Source organism: Taeniopygia guttata, chromosome 23, assembly GCF_048771995.1.
Source record: "Taeniopygia guttata chromosome 23, bTaeGut7.mat, whole genome shotgun sequence".
Taxonomy (NCBI): Eukaryota; Metazoa; Chordata; class Aves; order Passeriformes; family Estrildidae; genus Taeniopygia; species Taeniopygia guttata.
Genome location: NC_133048.1, coordinates 742,995 through 767,233, shown reverse-complemented (window position 1 = coordinate 767,233; position 24,239 = coordinate 742,995). Strand labels below are relative to the sequence as shown.

Below are 24,239 nucleotides of genomic sequence, written 5' to 3'. Positions count from 1 at the left end.
AACCTGCTGTGCTCACAGCCTCTCCAGGATACAAACTGTGCAGCTTTGAACTTATTTGGTTTCTTTACTACAGAAACAAGTACTGAAACTTCATTTCTTTTGAAAGAAAAAAAAAAAAGGACACTAGAAAAATATTACAAGTGAAAGCAATCATGGCTAAATTTACAAATTGTTTATTTAAAAACCCTTGGAGCAGATATAAAGGAGCTCCTCCTGCTCAAACCCCATCCTACCCATCTGAAACCCCACAGCAATGCCCCATATTTACACTGTCAATGTGTACAACAAGCACCTTTGTGTACAGTCTGTACACAGCAGGGACGAACAGGTGAGACCACAAACACCCAGTGAAATTAGTGAAGGGTGGGACATACACACTGAACATAAAGCAACGTCGGAGGAGACACCAAAAACTGCAACTCCCACTGAGTGGGACTGGTGCTTCTCTCCCTAAACACTGTGTTCAACAAAGGACTTGGGGAAGTTGTTATAAAAAGAGAACTTAAATAGTGCAAACTGGTTAAAACACGTCACCCTGTCACAGGTGTTTCTGTCTGACACAAACCCTGGGGTGGGGGCAGAAATAAGGGCTCTAGCTTACAACCCAGACACTCCACATCCAGGACAGCTTCAGCATCATGTGTGGGAACAGGGAACTTGGGTCACAGTCTCACCACCTGAAATCCCAGGAATTGTTTAACTCCTGTTTCACATTCCCTTGTGATTCCCAGGCAGAATTCCAGTGAAATGCCCATCCCTCAGTCACCATGAGGCAAATTAGATACCCAAAACATACAAATTCATTAGGGTCTTTGCACATTTTTGCCATTTTAGCAGTGATCCAGGTAAATTCTCCTGTCAGAACTCCCAACAGGCAGAGGAATTTGGCAAACTACGGAAAAGGACGTGCATTGGGTACTCTCTAACTAACCTTTCAGTCTGTAGCATTTTCAAAGGATTTCAAAGCATTTCAAAGCATTTTCAAAGTCATAAAAATTTTCCAGATGCTGTCTGTGTTTGACATGATTTGCTGGAAGAGTCTGACAACAACTGTGGAGGGTTTCCAGCACCAGTTTTCACATCCAGGTGCTCTTCGGCTTCTTGGGAGAAAAATAAAATAAAAATAAAAATAAAGCTGTATTTCCTGATATGCAAAACTATCAAACACGAATAACGAGCAAAGCCCCCCCCAAAACAAACTATGGGAACAGACCAGCAACACAGAAAGGACTTTAAGGCAACAAGAGGCATCAGTGCTGCAATGCTCCGTGTTCACATCCCAGTCCCGTTCAGCCGCGAGGAGTTTCTCTCCTCTGCCTCTCCCCTGCTTCTTCCTCATCCGTTAACTGTCAGACTCTTCCTCCTTCTCCTCATCCTCATCATCGTCCTTGGCGTTGGCCTCAGATTTATCTGAGGACTCGTGCAGCAGGACGTACTCCCGGCTGCTGAAGCCGAACTTGAGCACGTCCTTCTCCTTCAGTTCGTAGTAGCGCTGGGGCTCGATGCGCTGGTTGTTGAGGAAGGTGCCGTTCCCCGAGCCCAGGTCGATGATGTAGGGCCTCACCCTGCGGCCCACGCTGCCGTCAGCTCGGGTGTACTCCACCAGCCTGCGGGACAAAAGCACTGCCTGAGCCACCAGAGATACAGCTGAAAGCAGGTGAGGCACAAACTGTGCTCCACCAGCAGGTGGGTTGTGCAGTGAACACTCATCTGAACCAAGGAGAGCAACAAGAAACTGCGAGACAGAGGATTCTGAGAGGGGCTGTATCATCCCTAAAGCTCCTCCTGCAAAAACGTGAACTCACTTTTCTTACTTACATAAAAAAAAAAACCCCACAAACTGCATTACCAACTCAAAAACCACCTGAAACCCGCTCAGAACTCATCCCAGGCTCTCACAGGTACTCGAAGACAGTAACCTTTTTAACCCAAGACTCTTGTGACCTTTCAACCCACACTGTAAAAACGTGAACTCGGTTTTCTTACTTATGTAAAAATAAACCCACAAACTGCATTACCAACTCAAAAACCACCTGGGAACCCGTTTGGAACTCCTGCCAGGCTCTCACCAATACTGGAAGAGGTACTGGAAGACGGTAAGCTTTTTAACCTAAGACTCCTGTAGGTTTTTAACCCATACTGTAAAAACGTGAACTAAACTCACATTTCTTACTTACGTAAAAAAAAAAATCACAAACTGCATTACCAAAACCGATTCACAAACCACCTGGAAGCCGTGTGGAACCCTGTCAGGCCCTCACCGGTACTGGAAGACGGCGTGCTGCTTGGAGCAGGAGGGGTGGTCGATGGGGATGTCGGCGATGCGGCGGTGCCGGCCCAGCAGGTAGGCGCTCTGCCTGTGGATGTACATCACGGGCAGGAACTCGTCGTTCTTGAAGGGGTACAGGCGCCAGCGCGTCTTGGGGATGCGCGCCTCGGGGGGCTCGCTGTACTTGATCACCACGCCCCGGAAGGTGTTGGTGTCCTCCAGCAGCGCCCCCGACAGCTCGAAGCTCGGCTTCTCCTTGTTGGCAGCGGGTTTTTCTTTGGCTTTGCTCTCTCCCTGCCAGGGCTCTGCGCTCTGCTCGCTGCTCTGCCGCTGCTCCCGCCGCCGCTCGTTGTGCAGCTCCCGCTCCGCCTGCTGCTCCCGCAGGCTCTGCGCCTCCCGCTCGTGGCTGCGCCCCCCCAGCCTCTCCCCGGGGTTCTTCCTCCTGTCTGCGTGCTCCTTGTGCCGCTCCCCGCTCCTGTCCCGCTCCCGCCGGTGCTCCTGCTCCGCCGGGTGCCTCTGCTTCCGCTCCTCGGCGCCCCTGCGGCAGTGATCCTCTCGCTCCTGCAGGGACAATCAGAGAGCAGCAGCTCAGCCCTTCGGAAAATCCCAACCCCACACGCTGGGAAAACACACACTGGGACGTGCGCGTGCAGCCCTGACACGACGTGGAACAGATTTCCTTGCCAGACTGCTTGGGTTCCCACAAATGGCATCGAATAAAGCGCCAGAAACAAGCAGTGTAGCCTGCTCTGGGGAGAGGACACAGCTCCCAGGGGCGCCTGTGCTGTGGCACAGCCAGGGCTCCGATGGGAGCTCCACGGGCACGGCTCCCAACGGGAGCTCCACGGGCACGGGTGGCACAGCCTGAGCTGGGCAGCAGGAGCTCCGACTGGCCCAGATCCTCTCTCTGCCCACGGGACACGATGCAGGGCCCAGTCGGAACTGACAAGTGAAGCGGCGCCTTCCGCACCCGCCGCGGCCGAGTCTGCGGGAACCGCGGCTCTACCGAGAGCCCCACTCACCTGCTTTACCCTCACGGCGCCGTGGTGCGGGCTGTGGCTGCGGCTCCTCCTGCCTCGCGGGGAGCGGCTCCTCCTCCCGGACCTGCTCCTCCGCCGGGGCGACCTGGGGAACAACGGGAGGGGTTGAGCGGCGGGGCCGGGCCGAGCGCGGGACCGAGCGGCCGGGCCTCCCTACCTGCTGCCGCGCCCTGCCGGGCCCCGCCGCTCCTCGCTCGGCGGCGACGGACTGCGCCGGGGGCTCCGCCGCTCGGCCTTCACCACCACGGCCGCCTCCCGCCGCCGCCGCCGCTCTCTCCGCCGCTCCTCCGCCGCCTCCATGGCGCCCGTCCGCCCGGAAGCGCCGCCGCTTCCGGCCGCAGCACTTCCGGCCGCAGCACTTCCGCCGGCGGGGCGGGGCCGCGCCTGCGCGGGGCGGGCGGCGCGGTCGCCATGGTGACGGGCCCGCGGTCGCCATGGTGACGGGCCCGCGGCCGCCATGGCGGCGCCGCCGGAGTCGCTGCTGCGGTACTGCCCGCCCGTGCTGCTGTCCCGCCGGGGCGACACGGCCTCCGCGCCGGTGAGCGGCCACCGGGGCTCGCGGGGGCACCGCGGGTGGCCGAGGGGCCGCGGTGCCCCGGCCGCCCTTACGGCGCTGCCCTCTCGTGTTCCCGCAGGGTCGGGCCCCGCGCAGCCCCGCCGGCCTCTCGTCCGCGCAGCAGCCGCAGGAGCTCCTGAACGCCATCCTGCCGCCGCGGTGAGCGGGGCCGGGCCGGGCCGGCGGTGCCCGCGGGCCGCCCGGCGGCTCCGGTAACGGCCGTGCTTCTCTGCAGGGAGTGGGAGGAGGCGCAGAAGCGCTGGGTGCAGGAGGTGTCCGCCGCGCCCAGCACCCGCCGGGACGTGCTGCAGCTGCAGGAGCAGCTGGACCGGCAGCTGCAGCAGCGGCAGGCGCGGGAGACCGGGCTGTGCCCCGTGCGCAGGGAGCTCTACACGCAGTGCTTCGGTCAGTGCACAGCCTGCGCCTGGAAACTGCTCTGAACCCTCTCGGGGGTCCTCCTAGTTGTTTGTTTAAAGTAAACTGGAGCCGTGTGCGTGTTACACACGCTGGTGACACAGTGCTGGTCTCCCGGAGGCAAGCAGTGGCCGCGGGTTGGCGAGCAGGAACCTCTGAGGGCTCCCCCATGACTGCAACAAGTCATTTCACGTTTTTGAATGCTTGCTCTTGCAGCTTTAGGGCATTGCCCGAAGAGCTGCACCACCACTCTGCTTTTACCTGCTGTGCTCAATGCTACAGCTGCAATGGAACTAACCAAATCAATTATTACTGTCCCCAGGGGATGCCATGTCCTAAATGTGGGCCCATTTACCCCAAAGGCCTGCATTTACCTCCCCAGGACCCTCTCTATTCCCTCAGAACCCTCTTTACCCTTCTGTACAAAAGCTAAAACTTAAAAGTATCACTTCCAGGACTTAATTTTCCCCTCAGGGCCCCATTTACCCTTCCAGAACCTCATTTAGCCTTTGAAAACCACCTTTACACTTCCAGGACCCCATTTATTCTTTGAAAACCACCTTTACACTTCCAGGACCCCATTTATTCTTTGAAAACCACCTTTACACTTCCAGGACCCCTTTATTCTTTGAAAACCACCTTTACACTTCCAGGACCCCATTTACATCTCAGGACCCCACTGACCCTTCAGAGCCACATTTGCCCTTCCAGAACCCTATTTTACACCGCCACGGAATAGGGACAATTATTATTAGCAATCTTAAACTGCACCAAGGGAAGTACAGGTTGAATATAAGGGAAAGGTTTTTTATAGAAAGGGTGATAAAAGTACTGGAGTGGTTTGCCCAGGGAGGTGGTGGAGTCACCATCCCTGGTGTGTTTAAAAAAAGACTGGATGTGGCACTTAGTTGGGCACTGCAGCCTGTGTTTCCCCCTTGCAGACGAGCTGATCCGGCAGACCACGGTGAGCTGTGCCGAGCGGGGGCTGCTGCTGCTGCGCGTGCGGGACGAGCTGCGCCTCACGCTCGCGGCATACCAGGCGCTCTACGAGAGCAGCGTGGCCTTCGGCGTGCGCAAGGCGCTGCTGGCCGAGCAGGGCAAGGCCCACCTGGAGAAGAGGGTGAGGGGCTGGGGGAAAAGGGTGAGGGACTGGGGAAAGGGGGGAAAGACCACCTGGGGAACAGGGTGAGGGACTGGGGGAAAGGCTGGAAAGGCCACCTGGAGAACAGGGTGAGGGACTTGAAGAAAAGGATGAAGGATTTGGAGCAAAGGATGTAAAGACCACTTGGAGAAAAGTGTACAAAACTTGGAGAAAAGGGTGAAGGATTTGGAGAAAAGGGTGTAAAGGCCACTTGGAGAAAAGGGTGAGGGACTGGGGGAAAAGGGTGGAAAGGCCACCTGGAGAAAAGGATGAAGGATTTGGAGAAAAGGGTTAAAGACCACTTGGAGAAAATGGTGAGGGACTGGGGGAAAAGGGTGGAAAGGCCACATGGAGAAAAGGATGAAGGATTTGGAGAAAAGGATGTAAAGACCACTTGGAGGAAAAGGTGAAGGATTTGGAAAAAAGGATGTAAAGATCACAGGATGAGGGACTTGGAGAAAAGGGTTAAAGACCACTTGGAGAGAAGGGTGAGGGACTTGGAGAAAAGGATGTAAAGACTGCTTGGAGAAAAGGGTGAGGGACTGGGGGAAAAGGGTGGAAAGGCCACCTAGAGAAAAGGGTGAGGGACTTGAAGAAAAGGATGAAGGATTTGGAGCAAAGGGTGTAAAGGCCACTTGGAGAAAAGGGTACAAGACTTGGAGAAAAGGATGAAGGATTTGGAGAAAAGGGTGTAAAGGCCACTTGGAGGAAATTGTGTAAAGGCCACTGGATAAAAGGATGAAGGATTTGGAGAAAAGGGTGTAAAGGCCACTTGGAGAAAAGGGTGAGGAACCTGGAGAACAGGGTGTAAAGACCATTCGGAGAAAAAGGTGGAAAGGCCACTTGGAGAAAAGGATGAGGGACTTGGAGAAAAGGATGTAAAGACCACCTGGAGAAAAGGGTGTAAAGGCTACATAGGGTGTAAGCAGTTGTTTCTTTTCCCATGGTCTGCACAGTAGAGTTTTTGTCCTGTATGCTAATTCCAAACTTCCACCTTCCACCTGGACACCTTCCTGTTTGCCTTACAGTGAATGTCAAGTTTCTGTTGTGGTGGGTTATTTTATGGAAAGATCCTTCTTTCATAGTGGTCAGGGAATTTGTGCTCTTGAAATCTTCACAGCTTCCCACTGGACAACGGATTCTAAATAATTACATTAAGAATATAGTCCACTGTCTCTGCTCGCTATGAATGAACTAGGATACTGAATTTGTCTTTTACTGTTGAAAACAATGCAAAAGCAGAGTTTAATTAGTCCTAGTATCCCAATTAATATAATACAATTGTTTTACTGAAACCTGTTATCTTTTGTCTTCACTGAAAACTAAAGTGAGACAACAGGAGTGATGCCTTAGGGCCCCATAGCAGATTTTATATCCTTAAACTCATTGTTGCCGTTTCCACAGGATGGCAGCAAAGACCATCAAAATACTCAGCTCACTGTCCTCAGGCTTAGCTGCACTTCTGAAGTTTCTTCTACAGCTTTAGAGACTGCTCCACACACCACTTGGTCCTGATGCCTTACATTTTAGCTCTTGTATTTTTCAGATTCTGTACTGCACTAGGATATAGCTCTGAACTTCATATAGTGTCAGCAAGTTCTCTTCACAGTTTAGTCACAAAACAATCCTTTTCCAGCCTGAGAACACCATTACAGCTTCAGGCCCAAAAAGTATGAACAACAGCAAATTGAGAGCAAACTGGGAAGATGGAACTTCATAACCTGAAGCTGAAATTGGACAATTTACCCCAATATGGAAATGGACCAATACTTATAAAAGTGTGAAAACTCATGACTCGGGGTCCGTTTTGGGTGTACCCTTGTCCAGGCTCTTGCACTGCCCAAAGGCCTTTTAATAAACACCTCCTTTATTCCTTTAACTCTGCCCAGCCTCTGTTCCAGGTAGCCTCTCAAGGCATCAGTCCCATCTGAACTGAAAATTGACTGTTTGCCAACAAAACTTGAGACATATGTACTTTTTTTTCCAAGATTGCAGAGCTGGAAGAGGAAAAGGAGGAGCTGGAAAAACAAGTGAGTGAAGAGAAAGCGAAATGTGAGGCTATTGAAAGGCAAGAAACTGAGCGGCGAGAAATAGAAGAGAAGAAACACAGTGAAGAGGTTCTGTTCCTCAAACGGACAAACCAGCAGCTGAAGGTCAGTAAAAATCCAGAATTCCAAATACTAGTGGTAAAATTCTCATTAAAGCCCTAGTAACACAACACACCGTTTAACATTAAATATTACCCAAGAACAACTGTGCAGGGATTGGATAATTATTTGTGCATGTGGCTTTGGGGAGAACAGAGCTTCTGCTCTGTATTTTGTTTTTAGAAGGAAAAAAAAACCCCACATCTTTTGAGTAAGGAAAGAATGTCACCCTGAACAGTATCAAATGTTTCTGGCTACAGCTAAAAACATTTCACTCAGAGCAAGCTGCTTTTCCTGCAGATCTTACTTTTTAACTCACATTTTCAGGCTGCTTTGGAATGTTTTAGGACCCCAAATCTTAGATCAGATGTGTGTTGCCCCTGAATCCAAGTCTTCCTTGAAGTACCTGTACTTGACCAGCTGTGTGTGCCACTGCTGAGGGTTATTTTAGCTGCTCCCATCCATCCACAACTGGCATCAAATTTTCTCAGTAATCACAAAACTTGCTGTTCCCAGCTACTCTTGTCCCAGAGTCAGTTCATGTTCCAAATGCTAGAGAGCCAAATACTTAATTTAGCTCAGATAGTCCAGCTTAAAATCAGAGAATTCAGACCACTGTTTTAACAGCTTTTATTTAATTTCCCCTTTGATGCTTTACATTCAAAACAGTTTCTCATCATATGGAGCCAAGGCCAGCTCTGTTCTCCTCAGAATGCAACAACTGTGCATGCCAGGAACGACAAACTAATTTATAAAACATGTAAGAATGGAATTACTGGGGAACAAACCTGGCCTGGCTCTCCTGGCAGCAGTGCAGCGTCCCTCTGCTGCTTGCTTAGAACATCCAAAAGAAAATTTATCCCTTCACAGCACTGAAGGTTTATTTTTTAGGTTAGGAAATCTAATTTGTCTCACTGTCTCATTTGTTTTTCAGGCCCAACTTGAATGCATCATTGCAGCAAAGAATTAATTGTTTTGTTGTCCTCAAGGCAGGCTCAGAAGAGCTGTCAGAGCAAGAAACTTGCAATTAGTGACAAAGATTTGTCTTCCTAAAACAATCTTGAGTTTTCACTTACCAGTAACAGCAGGCAGTGTAACTGTGTTCTTTCTTTCTCTCTTGAAGAGCTGAAATTCAAGAACTTCATTAATTACTGCTCCCTCCTTCAGAGCCATCTCAGCAGTCAGCTCTTTGAACAGTGAACTTGTCTGGAACTTGCTTGTTGGTAACATGCTAATGACCTTTAAAGCAATAACTAATAAACGTTTTTAAATGCAAATATCTCTGACATTGTTAATTCGAAAAGGTTGTAGAAAATTCAGAAACAATATAAAAGTGCCTAGGAGAAAAGTAAGTCACATGCACCAAGAAAGAAATGGCAGCTCGGTCTTGGACAGGCATCTTGGGGGCATTTCCCTGAATAGCTGCAAGCTGGTGTCAACTGTTCATGGAAATCCTTTGTCAGAACCATCAGCTGTTCATGGAAATGTTCATGGAAATCCCTTGTCAGAACCATCAGCTGTTCATGGAAACTGTTGATGGAAATCCCTTGTCAGAACCATCAGCAGTAACCGAGCGCAGGCAACACCAACACTCGGGGTGTGACTGTTTCTGGTGAAATGAAGGGGCATGATCCATCCATAGATTCACTTCTCAATGGAAGCAAATGAAATCCCTGCCTGAGGTACCTCTGTGAGCAGCTGGTTACACAGAAGGTGAACACGGGAACGAGAATTCCCCGTAGTCATGTGAAAAACCCCATAAAGCAAATTTCCAGAAAAAAACCCACCCAATCCCCACCACTGAGCAACACTGGAAGAGCTGTTTGGCTACTGCAGTGTTTGCTGGCCTGGGACAGCGATGTGGAAATACCATCAGCTCCAACTGCACAAAGAACTTTCAGATGATGCAGAAACAAAGAGAGAGATGCTGCTCCTGGGGCCAGGACAGACCGGTCACACTGGGCTTTGAACAGGAACCGCAAGTTTTATAGTAAAAAAGCCACCGCATACTAGAGCTGTTTTATGTAAAATTTAATAGAATAAGCAGCTATTGCTTATGTTTGTATTTTTTCTGCTTTGATCTTTGTCCCTCCAAGCCAGTTTTTTTCTTGTTCTTATTCTTATTTTTCACGTTGTGAGTTTCATAATAGCGGACTCCGACTTTCTTGGAGCGTTGCTGCCTCTCGGCTCGTCTCCTCTGCAAACACAAAACACATTAGCAAATCCCCAGCATCCAGAGCCTCGGTGGCTGCAACTCTCCAATGGTGTTCACTTTGCATTCCACATGCATTAAGTAAAATAAATAATTTCCAACAAAATGTTACTGATATGACTCTATACGGAACTCACCCCCCTGCTCTTACAAGAGTAAGCTCCACTTCAGTCTTTACAGCAAGGTACAAGATTCAATCTGGTGTGCATAGTCAGGTAAGAGGGAGCTGACAGAAGTTGTCACAGAACATTCATAGCAGAATTCTGCTTTCATTCCCAAAGTCTCAAAGCTCTTTAGTGACAACAGGCTCTTTAGTGACATCGCCAAGGATGAAAAAGCTCATTTCCCTGCTCGGTTGTACTACAGGAAAGCACACTTACTTCTTTGGATGTGAGTTTCTTACGAGGCTGTTTACCCGACTGATCATCATCATCATCACTTTCCTCTTCTTCTTTCTTCTTTCTTTTCTTCTCTGTGCTGCCTGCAAACAGCAAAGATCACGCACTTGGTATCTCCCAGAACACTCATTAGTTTGAAGAACTTCAGGCTGAGGTCACCATCTCAACACATTCCTTTGGCTGTATTTAAGAGCTTCTACCAAAACAACACGAATGTTCCTCACAAGAGCATCACAGCTATTCCTGTGAAAACTGCTCTCGAGAAGCAGGTTCCTCCAGCCCCATCCAATCCAGGAGAATTCCACAGTCCTGTCAGGACACAGCTCTCCCACCAGATTGTGCCTTTACTCAAACTGACTACAACAACTGAAGCCTTAGTAAAAGCCTACAGCCTGAAGTATCTCTGCTTTTATGACATCTCAAACCCCATCCACTCCTTCCTTTAACAGCCCAGGGAAGGGGAGCTGCTCTGGCTGCAGCCTGCCTGGAGCCCAGGCTGCTGGAACTCAAAACTTGCCTTCAGTGTATCTTCCCTCCCTGAGAGGGACATCTCCCATCACACACAGCTGTTCTACAGGAAGGCTACACCAGGTTAGCAGCAGCCCCTGGGACAGCTAAAGGGAGATTTAAGTAGTTTTAGGGGAAAAGATCTTGCACACAGGATCCAGCGGATGCTTCTCCCCTTGTGCCATTTTTTTCTCTGGCTCATAGGATTTCCAAATGTAGATTAAGAACATCTACTAATCTTGTTTTACCTCTATCTTCAGTTTCTTTGGGTTCTTCAGCCTTCTCCATGGATTTTGCAAACACTATGTCACTCAGTCTCTTGGGGATTCTATGGAAGATAAAACCAGCAATAAAAGATTGTTGTTACACAAACAGTGACCACCTCTGAGAAGCCATCAGACTCCAGCAGATCCAGTCCTCTGTCAGCAACAAAGCCAATCTTTGCACCAGAATATTGCAATACCATTGTTGTTGGAGTTATTGTGCTTGTGTGCTGTATGAGAGAAAATGTAGCACTTAAACCTTGAAATCCCCATCCTCAGAAGGCTGGTGGTGAGCTTTGCTAAAACTGTGCCTGCTGTATGGGCCAGAATTCACTGCACATGCAAAAAGGCCCAGGCATACCCAGCCTTGGATTACCCAGCATCAAGGAGAGATCCAAGGATGCAGTACTGCTGCCCAGAAAACCAAGATAATGCTAACTCTAATCCATAGTTTAAGAGGCAGCTTTCCAAAAACATTTTTAACTCGCTGGTAAATAGCAGCTCTTGGAATAATCTTTCAAAAGCAAACTGCTACTTGGCCCAATTTCCAACCCTTACAGCTAAGCCAGATAAGCTGTGGCAATTGTATGTGGCAGCACAGGGGAATTTGTCAAGCAAATCAGAAATGGAGTCAAACTACAGCACAGCCTCATCAACCCTTTCCCCTCTGCAATGTATTGGACAGATTCAGGTACCTTATTGCTGAGAATCTCTTGGCCTTGGCTTTATCCAAAAATTTTTTGTATTTTGCAATCTTGTCCTCCAATGCCTTAAGAACTGCTTTAGAGCTCTCCTGGGCTGCAGGTGCAGCCACCTGCAATTCCTCCTCCCCTGGATCCTGATGTTGCTCATTCTCTTCTTTCTCCTCCTCCTCCTCTTCTCCAGAGGAATCATTGTCCGTGTCATCAAAACCTGGCACATCCACAGGAACCAGGTCTTCTTCTGAGAACTGAGGTGCCACGTTAATCCTGCCGAAGTTCTGCCGAACCTGGGACATGAGCTGCCTGATTTCGGTGTTTGTGTTGTTCTCCTCTGCTGCTGGCTCCACACCTGATGCCACCAGCTCAGAGACTTTCTCCTCAGTGTTATCTTGGCTGCATGTCACAGAGGTTTCCAACACAGGAGGCTGCAAGGAAGAGCAGGATGTATTATCCCCAAAGTCTGTCCCACCACCTCCAGGAACAACTTCCATTTTCTCTCGTTGGAAAAAACCTAAGATGACAACATGATTACTGACATTTCTGGTAGTAATGACTCAGAATCTCTGTAATGAGAACTGCTACCTGGTCATCACCAAATTCAGGTGTCACCTGAAGGACCATGCTTGGGCAGAGCCCATGACATGCACTGCACGAGTTCCATGGCACTCTGGGAAAAGCAGCAGTGAATACCATTGGGAAAATCAAATATGAGGGAAGAGGAGGCACAAGCATCACATTCTTACCTGGGGATCTGGCTGACCTGGTTCTGCATTCGGTGGCTTCACAAAGAAAGGGATTCTGCCCCTCTGCCAGTCATTGAGAACCATCTTGCTCACAGTCTGCAAGTCAGGCTCACCACCCTGAGAAAAACAGGGACAGTTTATGTCCATGTTTGCAGGGCACACAGCCCTCCCATGCCCCGTGAGCAACAGAAACATTGCCATGTTCAGAACAGGCCACACACTCTTCCAGCCTGCAAATGCAGGAAGCTGGCACACCTTTAGCAGTTTTCCAGTCCTAGCAGCAAGTTTCTCAAGGAAATCTTCTGTATCCGTCCAGGAATCAATTTTGTATGTCTTCCTGATGTACTCTGCTTTGGCTCTTTCCAGCACAGCACCAATATGGTCTTCAGGGTTCTTAATCTTTTCAACTTGAACCTGAAAAAGCAGAGCAGAGGATCAGCAGAGGATCAGCCCTCTGAGACCATCACAGTGACAACAAGCAAAGCCTTCCAGCAGCCAGTGCAGACACATACCACTCCCTTCAGCACAATGTCTGTCTCCGAGTCTCCTGATGGATAAACCACCCCGGGGCAGTCGATGAGGAAGATCCGCCGCATCAAGGTGATGTACTGCCACACCTGGAAGAGATCAGCAGCTCCCCATCAGCACCTTCCACACAGGCCTGGGCTCATTTCTGAAGACCAGAGTCAGAGACACAGAGCCTGACCCAGCACAGACAGGGAGTGAGCACAGCTGAGCACTCCCATCACAGCCCTGTGGCAGAGTGGGAATGCTGCCAGAGCAGTGCCTCAGAGCAGGGACTGTCCCTTAGCCCCTCCTCAGGGTCACACAACCTGTGCAGCTCAGTGCAGAACGTGACAAGGTCATCAGGCTGATTCCACACGACCACATTTGTACCTTTAATGCTGGGATGTTCCTACCTTTGTTTCCCCTGCGATGGGGGCCACGCTGCAGACCTTCTTGGAGCGCAGGGTATTGATCACTGAGCTCTTGCCAACGTTGGGGTAACCAATGAATCCCACACTGATCTGCTTCTTGTCAGAGTGTAACTGGTGAGAAAGAACAGATCCTTTTACATCCTGGAGTGAGGGACAGAACTACCACTGCAGTTCTGAACCCCAAACGCTAACAAAGGAAAAGACAACATACACAGCAACCCCCCACACCAACCACAGATCCCCAGATTGGTTTGTACCTTTCCAAACTGCCTGAGGAGCTGTATGAAAGCACCTTTGCCGAATGGGTTTGTGAGGCTGGCATGGAAAGCCAGTGTTGGATACTCCTGGGAAAGGACAGCAACCCAGCGTTTCTGGAGAGGCAAAGGGGACTGAGTTAGAGACCTGGGGCTGGAGAGTGACACTCTGTGCTCAGAGAGGAGGACACAGCATCTGCACCGGGCTCACAGCTGCAACTGGCCATGAGCATTGCTAGGGAAGAACCTCTGAAGCACTTCCCCAGCCCAACAGCTAAAAGCCCTGAGTATTGTTTGTATTAAAGACAAACAATTTCCCAAAAACGCCTTCACTGCTAGCTAAAACTCATTAGTTTAATGACATAAAGCAAACCAGCTGGGGTGGATATGGATCCTAGGCAGACTAACATTTAGCACACTCTGGAGACAACAGCTGAACTGTTAAATCCAGACAGAGGAAGTAGGGAATTTGTGGCTGGCGTGTGTTGCTCAACTTGGCCAAACTTGGACAGATTTACATGGTAATTGTTACTTTTACTGCAGGCAAGCAGAGAACTCCCAGCGCCCCAGTTGCAGTACGCCCTTCCAGAGCAGCATGGGGACTGGCACGGAGCTACAGCACAGCCACAGCGGGAACAAAGAAGCTCCACAGAGTAACAGTCAGGACTGTGCTTACAGTGGCCCAGGTAGGAATGAGATCACATTTGTTCAGGACAAAAATGAGATGTTTCCAGTGCTTCTCCTTTTTAAGGTAGGATTCCACATGAGGGGAGCGAGTGCCTATGGGATCCCGGGCATCAAGAACTTGAACAACAACATCTGATGAGTCAATCACCTGAAAAATAAAAAAATACAAACAGAAGTAATGAATTTTGCAGAAAACAAGATATCTGTACCTCCCAAAGGAAAATTAGTCGTATCTGAAACTACATCATTACTTTAAAAACTGCTACTTCCCCATAGACTAGTGAAGTTCAGACTAACATCCACTGATGCTCTACTCTCTCCTCTCCTAAACCCCCTCTAAATTCAGCCAGGACAGCTGAACAAATTTTACCTGTTCTTATGCACCAGGGAAAGAAAAAACTACACCCAAATGGGAAAACTAAATTGCTGCAGCACACAAACCCCCAGTGTTCATCATCTATTCAGCAACAACTCCCTTCTACCATTTCATAATGGATCAGAGTATAAAGGATATTTTCTGGACCAATATGAAACACACAACCAAGCAGGAACCTGCTGTTAGTCCACGAAGCAACTACAGCAGGGAGCTGTCATTTTATTACTTGTTTCAAGCCAAGTAAATTTGTTTCACAGCTTTTTCCTGCAGTTTTGGCAGCCTCTTACTGAAATCTGTTTTGCTCAACCATTCCCAGTGCTTTTAGATCCAAATGAAAAGGTTTTGAGCTACATTCAGAAATTCAGAGCAAAAAGTCAAGCAATTTCACACCTAAGAGTCACGGAGAGCACACAAACTGCTCATACCACCCCAATTCAGTCTCCATTTCTCTGGCAGCCATGGTGGCTCATGGAGAATTGAGGGTCAGAGCTCTCCCAAGATGACCCCATCAATATGCCAGATGTTTTTAGCCTAAAGAAACTTAAGGAAACAAGACTCTTACTTGTGGTGAACACCCAGGAATCCAATAGAAACTTACACCTTCACTCTGCCAGACCTCTTCTGGATCATGTATTTTAAGAATGTTTGTTCCTGTAGGACAAGAGCTCAAGAATCAAGCTCAATCTGGCAGAGATTTAGAAATTAAAATCTACTCTTTTTGAGTTTTTCTCATTGTTGCTGTACAGGATTTCAGTGCTGAAGCCCAGTGCTGTGTAAAGGCTGGCAGATGTGACTGCTGCAAACTCCAAGTGCCATTTACCTTGTAGAGCTCACCCCAGATTCTTTTGGACTGTCCTTTCTTAAAGATTTCCTCTTGTGCTTCATCCCTAGAAGACATCACCAGAAACATCAGCAACCACAGATACAGGGTCAGGATCTTCTTCTCCTAAACCATTTGCAGACAAAAGAGGGGACAAAGCCCAAACAGCAGCTGGTATTTAGCCAAAATCCCAAATTCAGTCATCTCCTTTTCCTTCCTCCTCACACAGTAACAGCGTTGATGGAGGTACCAGATCCTTCTTTAAAAACAAGGCTGGCTTTTCATACATACACACAATGAATCATTCTTCCTTTCCAGTCACCTTACACCAGTGTCCTCTGTCACCAGGTCCCGGTCCTTGCCCTGGTCATACGACTCTGACGAGGCCTCAGCATTCTCCACCAGAGACTGCACATCACTTGCAGACAGAGTTGGTCTTTTCCTTTGTGATTTGGGGCCAAACGTTGTTTCAAATGTTTCTGTGTCAAGAATGTGAACTCTGGAGGTCTGAGGAAAAACAGGCTCGTTAAAAAAAAAAAGCCCCAAGCACCGTTTTCCCCCATCTTTTGTGACACACAGGGAATGAGCCCCAAGTTCAACACAGCCCTGGCAGCCTGTAAAAAGTGACAGGCACTTCCCTAAAAATGTCTGAGTTTTCTACACAGCCCTGGCAGCCTGTAACAAGTGACAGGCACTTCCCTAACAATGTTTGATTTTCCAGCTCAAGCTTCCAGAAACACAAGAGTGGATACTTAATAAGCAACAAAACATTCTGCACTTGCCAACAAACCATGCTTCAGTTCTTCCACCATAAATGGTGTCAAATGCAATTACAACCACTGTGATGAAAATTCAGCTGCTATCTTTGATCATTTCTTGTTTTTCTAACAAGAGCACAAATCTTGCCAAATTCTCAGATTTTTGTCAGGGATAATTACAATCAAAACTAGATTTTAAAGCTTGCAATGAAAGCCAGCTTGTCTTGGAACAGCAAACAATCCATGGCTGAAAGCAGCAATTTGTTTTTGTAATGCATGTTTTAACACAACCTTTCCCTAATTTAAATAATGTTCTTATGACATGAACTTACAAAGTTTCCATATGACAAAATAGCTACCAATAGTCCAAATTAATGGTTTAGACACCATAAAAAAAAAATGGCAATAACTTGATATGCTAGAAATGAAGGCTGCATGAACAAGAATTTCTGATACAGGATAAAACACATGTATTTGAGTTCAAATTCATCACATGAGTGTCTGCAGGGTGAAGCAGCCTCAAGAAAGGCCTGGGAGCTGTTAGAGGCATTAGAACATCAGCTGGCACACTAACCTATCAGAAATCAGACCATAATGTGATAGTATCATAACCTGTCACAGACTCACAGAAGGCTCTGGGCTGGAAGGAACCCTAAGGCCCACCCTGTACCACCCCCTGCCACGGCAGGGACACCTTCCACTGTCCCAGGGTGCTCCAAGCCCTGCCCAGCCTGGCCTTGGGCACTGCCTGGGATGGGGCAGCCACAGCTGCTCTGGGCACCTGTGCCAGGGCCTCCCCACCCTAACTGGAAAGAATTTTTGGGGTAATTTCCTATTGGGAAATGAGAATTTTTATTAAATAATATATCTTTCTTTGCCCTCACAGCTGATGGCCACAGTGACAGGGAATCAGAACCATCCTTCCCCAGGGAATCCACTACAGCTGTCCCTCCCAGAAGCCACTATTTCCCCAGACTGAGCAGGGAGAGCACAGCTGCTCACAGGTGTGCACACACCTGCACAGTCAGTGATACCCACGTGAGGTTTGATCCGGTCATAGAACAGGGACATGGGCAGCTTCTTCTGCTTCATGATCACCCTGTAAGGATCCTTCATCACAGTCTCCATGTCCTCCTGGAATTTCTGTAGGGATGATTGCTTGATCACACGAGTATTTCCTGAGTGTAAAGAACAAATATTGCACCTGGCCATTCCTGATCTCATCTGCTCCAACTGGGGACATCATAAAACATCAACTTTCCATCTAGGAACAAAAATACCACTGAAAACTCAAAGGGTTTTACTTGAAACCAAGCCCAAATAGGCAGCCAATCCCTTTCTTTCCCACCATCTATAGGAAATTTCTAAAGTATCTCCAGGACATTTAACAGCCATACATATGGGCAAACCACAGGGAACAAAAAAGGAGCCAAAATAACCACCCCTGGGGGAGTGTGTGGAGAGCAAAGCCCCAAAGCACAGGTACAAGCAAGGGGGACAATCATGTCTTAGGATTTAAGCTTTTCTATTTTCCATCTATTTGTAATCCTGCAGTTCTTTAGTGCAGAACTCCAAACTCCACGTGCAGTGTGAGCTGCTGCTTTCCCATTTTGGGCAGACACAACAATTCCTCTCCAGGCCTGGCAATCAAGGACACCTCACTGCCTCTACAGATGGAAACAAAATTAGTTGGGGGGAGCAAACTTGGGGTAAATGACTTCATTAGCTGAAGCTGTAATTGGCAGATGAACCCCCAATATGCAAATGGACCAAACTTATAAAAGTGTGCAAACCCCTGACCCATTGTCCATTTTGGGTGTAGCTCCTTGGAGGGGTTTTGTCTGCCCAAAATGTACCTGAAGGCCCTTCAATAAATAGAACTGCTTTTTATTGCCTGAATTTTGTCTGCCCTCTGTTTTTAGGTAGCCCCAAAAAGAGCAGCAGGGGTCCCTCACCTTCCCACACAGCTCTCAAACCACCATTCTGAATCAAACACTTTGCAACACCCTAAGTTCAACAGCTTTGAAGCTCACTGAGCCTGGAAGTTGGCCAAAACTCACCAAACCATTTGATATTTGGTTCCACTCTGGCGACAGTGCCTGGTGCCACAGTTGACTGAAACTGCAGAGGTTTGATCACTTTGCCACGCTTGTTCCTAGGGGGCAAATGAAGACACATCAGTGCACAAGGGGCAGCAGTGACCCTCCAGCCCCTGTGTGGGGCCAGAAGCAGAGGCACAGAATGCAGAGGGATCCTTCCCCTGCAGTGGTGCTGCCCTGCATTCCATGGGGGTGAATTATCCCAACCTCTGGTCTCCTCCAGCCTGGCCAGACCCTCCCTGCAGCTGCTGGTGCAGCCCAGGAAGGGCTCTTGGGGCTGCAAAAGTCGCTGTTTTCTGGCAAATCTCACCGTGTTCTCTCACAAAGCCTTTTAACCAGTTCTGCCCACCTGCTCACACAGGGTGAGACCTGGCTTAATTCAGCAATATCTCAAAATCCCTTCCCCCCTTCTGCTCTGCAAACAGTGGGAAATTTGGCAAAAAACCCAAAGGTGCTGATGTGAAACAGGGCTCTCAGAACTGCCACGGCACAGACACGTGGGCGCTGCTCCCTGCCATGGATCTCTCAGTGTGGCACAGAGGGGAACAGGGGGACCCTCTGTGGAGGTGCTGAGGGGAGCTGAGGCTCTCCAGGTGTTTTGGGGGCAGCTTTTGAGCCGTGCTGCTCTGGGAAATTCGGGAATTCTGTGTGCTTTGGGTCTCTCCACAGATGTATCAAGTGTTTCCCAGCTGTATCGCTGGGACCAGAGATATCCCTGGGCTGGGGAGAGCTTGGGATCAGGCTGGGGATCAGGCTGGGGATCAGGCTGGGGATCAGAGTCGGGGTTGGGCTCAGGATCGGGACAAGGTTCGGGACCAGGCTCGGGACCGGGCTCGGGACCGGGCTCCGGACCAGGCTCCCAGCTCCCGGGCTTACAGAACACACGCCGTGCCAGCACCCAGGCGTTTTGTCCCCCGTCCCTGGCCGGTACCGGGACCGCGGCCAGGCCCACCTGCGCTCCTTCTGCCGGTACATGTTGAGGCGCCGGATGGTCGCTCGGTCCCGCATGTTGTTCCCTCCCTCGCCGCCGACGCGGTCTGTGGAGACAAGAGAACATCAGCCCCGGTCCTGTCCGGCCCGGTTCGGCCCGCCCGGCCCGCGGTCCCGCTCGTACCGGGGTTGGTGCTGGCGCGGGAGGGGTTGATGGAGCAGCGGCCCTTGTAGCGCGGCTTCACCATGGTGCCGGTGTGGGTGCCGGTATCGGTGCTGTAGGGGTGTTGGTGTGGGTGCCGGTGCCGGTATCGGTGCTGTAGGGGTGCCGGTGTCGGTGCTGTGGGGGTCTCGGTGCCGCTAGGGGTGCAGGTGTCGGTGCAGGTATCGGTGCTGTAGGGGTCTTGGTGTGGGTGCCGGTGCCGGTGTCGGTGCTATAGGGGTGTCGGTGCTGTGGGGGTCTCGGTGCCGGTATCGGTGCTGTAGGGGTGCCGGTTTCGGTGCTGTGGGGGTGCCGGTCTCGGTGCCGGTCTCGGTGCCGGTCTCGGTGCCGGTCTCGGTGCTGTATCGGTGCCGGTGTCGGTGCTGTGTCGGTGCCGTATCGGTCTCGGTGCCGGTGCCGGGACAGGCCCGGAGCGCTCGGGCCGGGCCGCGAACACGCGCGCGGCACTTCCGGCGCGCGACAGCGTCTGACGCACTTCCGGCGCAGGCGGCACCTCCGGGCCCGGTTGCCACGGCAACAACGCGCGGGCCCGGCCCGGGTCCCTTTGTGTCCCTTTGTGTCCCTTTGTGTCCCCCCGTGTCCCCCCGTGTCCCCCCGTGTCCCCCCGTGCCCCCCGTGTCCCTGCCCGTCTCCGCAGTGGCGCTGCCGGGTCCGGCCCGGGCCCGCGGGCTGTTGGAAGGCCCGGCGGGGCCGCTGGCACGGGAGCCCCCATGGTCTGGGGAGCGGCACGTAACGGGAATCGTTCCGGAGAGCGGCAGGAGCGCTCCTGCCTCTGCTGATGGACCGGGGCGGCTGCTGGGACACTGGGGTGGCTGCTGGGACACTGAGGTGACTGGTGGGACACTGGGGTGGCTGATGTGACACTGGGGTGGCTGCTGGGACACTGAGGTGACTGGTGGGACACTGGGACTGCTGGTGGGACACTGGGGTGGCTGCTGGGACACTGAGGTGACTGGTGGGACACTGGGACTGCTGGTGGGACACTGGGGTGGCTGCTGGGACACTGAGGTGACTGGTGGGACATTGGGGTGGCTGCTGGGACACTGAGGTGACTGGTGGGACACTGGGGTGGCTGGTGTGACACTGGGACTGCTGGTGGGACACTGGGGTGGCTGCTGGGACACTGAGGTGACTGGTGGGACATTGGGGTGGCTGGTGTGACACTGGGGCTGCCAGAATGACACTGGGGCAGCCAGAGGGGCAGTGGGGCTGCTGGTGGGACACTTGAATAGCTGGTGGGACTCTTGAGCAGCTGATGGGACACTGGGGTGGCTGGTGGGACTCTTGAACAGCTGGTGGGACTCTAGGACTGCTGGTGTGACACTGGGGCAGCCAGAGGGACACTGGGGCAGCCAGAGGGGCACTGCTGCAGCCGACACTCAAGCACAAGGCAGTGCTGTGGGTGTTTACAGGCACACGGGGCTGTTCTTTCTGGGTGACTGGCAAAGAATGTTAAAAATTAGCAATAACAGCGCTGCGTGTTTTCCTGTGCGGGTAAAGCACTGCATTACGGCGCGTTAACAAATCAAATCTGTGCGAGCTCTGTGTCCAAAGTAAGCCCTCGTTCTGTTCCTGCCAGATTGTAGCAGCAATTTGCGAGCTCCTCACCTAGGGAAAGGAACAAAGCTGGGCTGGAAGAGCGTTAATTGATAGCAGAGCTTGGGCTGGGGCCAGGCTCAGCACCTTGGGGAATACTTGCCCAAAACACAGCTCTGGCCCATCCTTCCCAAACCCTTATTAGCAGCAGAGCGTTCCCAGCCAGTGCAGTGTCCTTCTGGTGCTGCTAATGCTCCTTTAAACCCAGAACAATAACAGAGCTGCTGAGATTTTGTTCTCCTAATGATTTTCAGCGCTTTGCTGTGAGGTGAAGAGTCCCTGCTGTACAAGGGAGCCATGGTGAGTCAGGCCTTGGGACATGTTTTGTAAGACTGAGTCTGGAGCTGGAGGCTGTTTGGCTTAAGCCTACACGTTCTGGTTTTTCTCTTAATGGAATTATCTGTGCCTTGGGCATTGAAAAAGTACACATTGATGTGGGCATAAAAAAAATCAATTCCAAATTGTAGATAATTGTTTAAGCTATCAGACTCGAGACTCATGTAGAAGAGTTTTCCCAGGACAAGTGTGTTTTCTATTAGAGTTGATATCAATCTGTCAGAAAAGCCTTTTGATTTTCAAAATTTTAGACTAAATAGTTGAGTAATAGTTTTGCTCTGCTCTCCCCAGCTCTTTCTTCCTTTCTCTTAAGAAAACTCCCTCTTTATTGTTAGCAAGAGATCTTGGGGAGCAGCCAGAAAGTCGCTGTCTCTTTCTGTGAGAGAACAGCCCCAGCCAGCTTCGGGCAGGAGGTTGTGGCAGGGAGAGCTTGTCTTGGGGATGCCCCAGAGTTGGGTGCTGAGTTCCCAGGTTGGAAGCACTGGTGGGAGGGCACAGACCCTTTACCAGCCCATGGGGTTGGGCTACGAACCTGGATTTTTGTCATGAGATCCTACTGATAACGTGTGGGACCTGCATTCCAACTGGCACCTTCCTGCAGCACTTCCCTCCCTCTCACACACCCCTGACCCCAATTCCAGCGTTTGCTGTTGAACTTGCAGCATCCCCGAGGCTGCAGCTGCTTGTTGTGTATCTGATAACGTGCGAGGCAGATATTTTGCTCCACTAAACTGATGTTTTGTTGCTCTATGACTCACAGTTTGCTATTGATGCATCCCCCGTTTCAATCTTTATTTTTCTCATTCTTTCCTGGCCACATTCATGTCCTGGCCACAGCCAGCCAGGACAGCAGGGTCACAGATCGTTGTCCATCGCCTCTGCTACGTGGCCTCAGCTTCTCAGCACCACTGCCTGAAATAAAAGAATTTTGAGTTTTATGTGGCTTCATCTTTGTCAAATCCCAGTGAATGTGGTTACGTGATGCCATTGGAATGACTCATTCCCATAATTACATATGTTCTGAGGGGTTATTCCCATTGTATTATTAAAAACTAGTGATGTTGGATTTTTGGCAGGGATGTCTTCCTCGTATGATCTACAGATTTTGTCAATTAAATGAAGGAAAAGTAGATTTCCAAGAGTTCAGAACAAGATGGGACTTGCACTCAGAGCCCTTTTTCAGCGTGGTATTGAGCTCCTCTGTTTCATTTAACAGGATAAAGCAGCCTCAGCCATCTCCCTCTATTGCAGCAGTTCTCTGCAGAGCACAAGGATGCCAGTGGATTTTGTAGCTCATCTCCAAAATCCCAGCAGAAGATCCTGTGGGCAGTTTATCAGCGCAGCAGCTCTCCCAGCTCAGTTCCTCAGGCGTGGCTTCCCAGGGACACAGCTGGCAGGAGCAGGAATGGAGGCTCCTTGGCAGAAGGCTCCAGGTGTGGCAGGAAACACAAAGTGATCCTGGGCTGTTGCCTTGAATATGGAGTTCCCAAAATGGTGACTGAAAGCAGCAGGGCAGCTCGGGAGGGAGGAGGAAACTGAAGTCAAGAGGAAAAGGCAGAAAGGTGTAGGAGGGCTTTGAGAGGCCAGGCTGGGCTGTGGCAGCCCTGGGAGCCTGGGGGGCTCAGAGCTGGGCTGCAGGGAATTCCCTGGGCTCCACCCTGGGAACATCTGCCAGCCCCACGGATCCGCTGGGCACCGCTGCTCCGGAGGGTAAAGCACTTCAAGAGGAACATTTTCCTGTGGCTGGGTTTGAACAGCCATGGAAAGGAACTTCTGCCCTTATGGGCCCCTCTGTGGCCCTGTCAGTGCCTCCAAACCAGCGCTTTAGCTCAGGTAATTACAATACACCACCTACCTGGCTGCCTCGCTTTTCCTGGTCTTCAAAACTCCTGGAAATCCCAGCAAGCAGCTCCATCCAAACAATGGTTTGGCATTCACTTGGGTGTGATGCATTACCACGTACAGAAATGCCAGCAGGGTGATTTATTGGTGGTGACTGATTAAATGCAACTGGTATTTCTGTACTTTTAATGTAGATCTTGTAAATGTGATATGTAGATTTTGTAAATGTGATGTCTGTCATTTCTATCTGTGAAGTATATTTACTTCATAAAATATGTAAATATATATCTGAATTATTCCTTTTAGTGTTCTCAGACAATGTAATCCAAACAATAGTTTTGGAGATAACCTCTTTCACTATCCTGCTTTGTTTCCTTTAATCAAAGCTAAGATTTCTCCTGAGTGAGAAATCATTCAAACATAAACATGGGCTAAGGAGTATATACATTACCTCCACCTCTCTGGGGGTGGAAAGTCAGTGAATTACTGTGTGAGGAGTGTGTGCACACAGTTCATTGACTGTAGCAGATGAAAAACACAGATTTATATTACCCAGAGAGGGTTAAGAATGTGATAGAACCAACGTATGTTTGGTGATTTTCATCTTCTTTAGGTTCCAAATCTCAGCAAATAAGAGAGAAACGAAACAGTTCCAAATTCACAATGGCAAGCTGTCCATTATTCCTGGCCCTTTGTTCCCCCATGGCATGGGATGTATTGCTCAAAATCTGGGGAAACAGGCTAGAAACCATCCTGCAGATTCTGAGCTGATGGAATTGTGTCCAGCAAATAACCCCAGGTTGTTCAGCAGGGAAAATGAAGCTGTTCCCTGTGCAGTGGAGTTCTGACAGAACATCTCTGTGCATCCAGCAGCTGCTTCTCCAGTTCAGCACCACGCTGATCAAAGCCCAGGGTGGGAATACGTGCAGGGGTGGGAGCAGGGATGTTCCCATCCATGCTCCATGTGGTTCTTTGGCTCTCAGAAAGCT

The 24,239-nt window shown here is 50.1% G+C and overlaps 3 protein-coding genes and 1 long non-coding RNA gene across 5 annotated transcripts; 2 read left to right on the top strand and 2 right to left on the bottom strand.

Annotated features, from left to right (window-relative positions):
* Positions 1-157: 157 nt before the first annotated feature.
* On the bottom strand, positions 158-3,768 carry SNIP1 (Smad nuclear interacting protein 1). Of its 2 annotated transcripts, XR_003963652.4 has the most exons (5): positions 3,467-3,768; positions 3,292-3,394; positions 2,262-2,830; positions 1,214-1,607; positions 158-1,100 (listed from the first exon to the last, which is right to left on the bottom strand). XR_003963652.4 is itself a non-coding variant. In XM_030290224.4 (4 exons), exons 1-4 carry the CDS (start codon positions 3,766-3,768, stop codon positions 1,343-1,345), a joined length of 1,239 nt encoding a protein of 412 aa, XP_030146084.4. In that variant the 3' UTR covers positions 158-1,342. The 2 variants fall into 2 exon arrangements, 1 of the variants encoding a protein (XP_030146084.4); XM_030290224.4 differs by having other exon boundaries at positions 158-1,607.
* Positions 3,746-8,844, top strand: DNALI1 (dynein axonemal light intermediate chain 1). Its single transcript, NM_001245391.1, is given in 6 exon segments — positions 3,746-3,847; positions 3,945-4,024; positions 4,101-4,270; positions 5,221-5,399; positions 7,409-7,573; positions 8,502-8,844. Coding segments are annotated over 6 exon segments (711 nt in total). The 5' UTR covers positions 3,746-3,766; the 3' UTR covers positions 8,538-8,844.
* A 739-nt stretch (positions 8,845-9,583) lies between these two features.
* On the bottom strand, positions 9,584-19,581 carry GNL2 (G protein nucleolar 2). Its single transcript, XM_002198252.7, has 16 exons — positions 19,438-19,581; positions 19,276-19,360; positions 18,285-18,379; positions 17,263-17,402; positions 15,789-15,973; positions 15,467-15,533; positions 14,260-14,418; positions 13,587-13,700; positions 13,312-13,440; positions 12,904-13,008; positions 12,647-12,805; positions 12,392-12,508; positions 11,643-12,073; positions 10,933-11,012; positions 10,160-10,260; positions 9,584-9,764 (listed from the first exon to the last, which is right to left on the bottom strand). The coding sequence occupies exons 1-16, from the start codon at positions 19,499-19,501 to the stop codon at positions 9,615-9,617; spliced, it is 2,181 nt and encodes a 726-aa protein (XP_002198288.6). The 5' UTR covers positions 19,502-19,581; the 3' UTR covers positions 9,584-9,614.
* A 374-nt stretch (positions 19,582-19,955) lies between these two features.
* LOC115498236 (uncharacterized) lies at positions 19,956-23,555 on the top strand. The gene is made up of 2 exons (XR_012051779.1): positions 19,956-20,304; positions 22,625-23,555. It is a non-coding gene; the product is annotated as an uncharacterized lncRNA (long non-coding RNA).
* The last annotated feature ends 684 nt before the right edge of the window (positions 23,556-24,239 follow it).

Coding starts and splice junctions, on each gene's coding strand:
- GNL2 (XM_002198252.7), bottom strand. CDS start 19,501: ATGGTGAAGCCGCGCTACAAGGGCCGCTGCTCCATCAACCCCTCCCGC. Junction 13,701..14,259: donor TCATTCCTACCTGGGCCACT/GTAAGCACAGTC, acceptor TTGCCTCTCCAG/AAACGCTGGGTTGCTGTCCT. Junction 12,509..12,646: donor GGACTGGAAAACTGCTAAAG/GTGTGCCAGCTT, acceptor TGTTTTTCTCAG/GGTGGTGAGCCTGACTTGCA.
- SNIP1 (XM_030290224.4), bottom strand. CDS start 3,768: ATGGCGGCCGCGGGCCCGTCACCATGGCGACCGCGGGCCCGTCACCAT. Junction 2,831..3,291: donor GCGCCGTGAGGGTAAAGCAG/GTGAGTGGGGCT, acceptor TTGTCCCTGCAG/GAGCGAGAGGATCACTGCCG. Junction 1,608..2,261: donor CACGCCGTCTTCCAGTACCG/GTGAGGGCCTGA, acceptor TTTGTCCCGCAG/GCTGGTGGAGTACACCCGAG.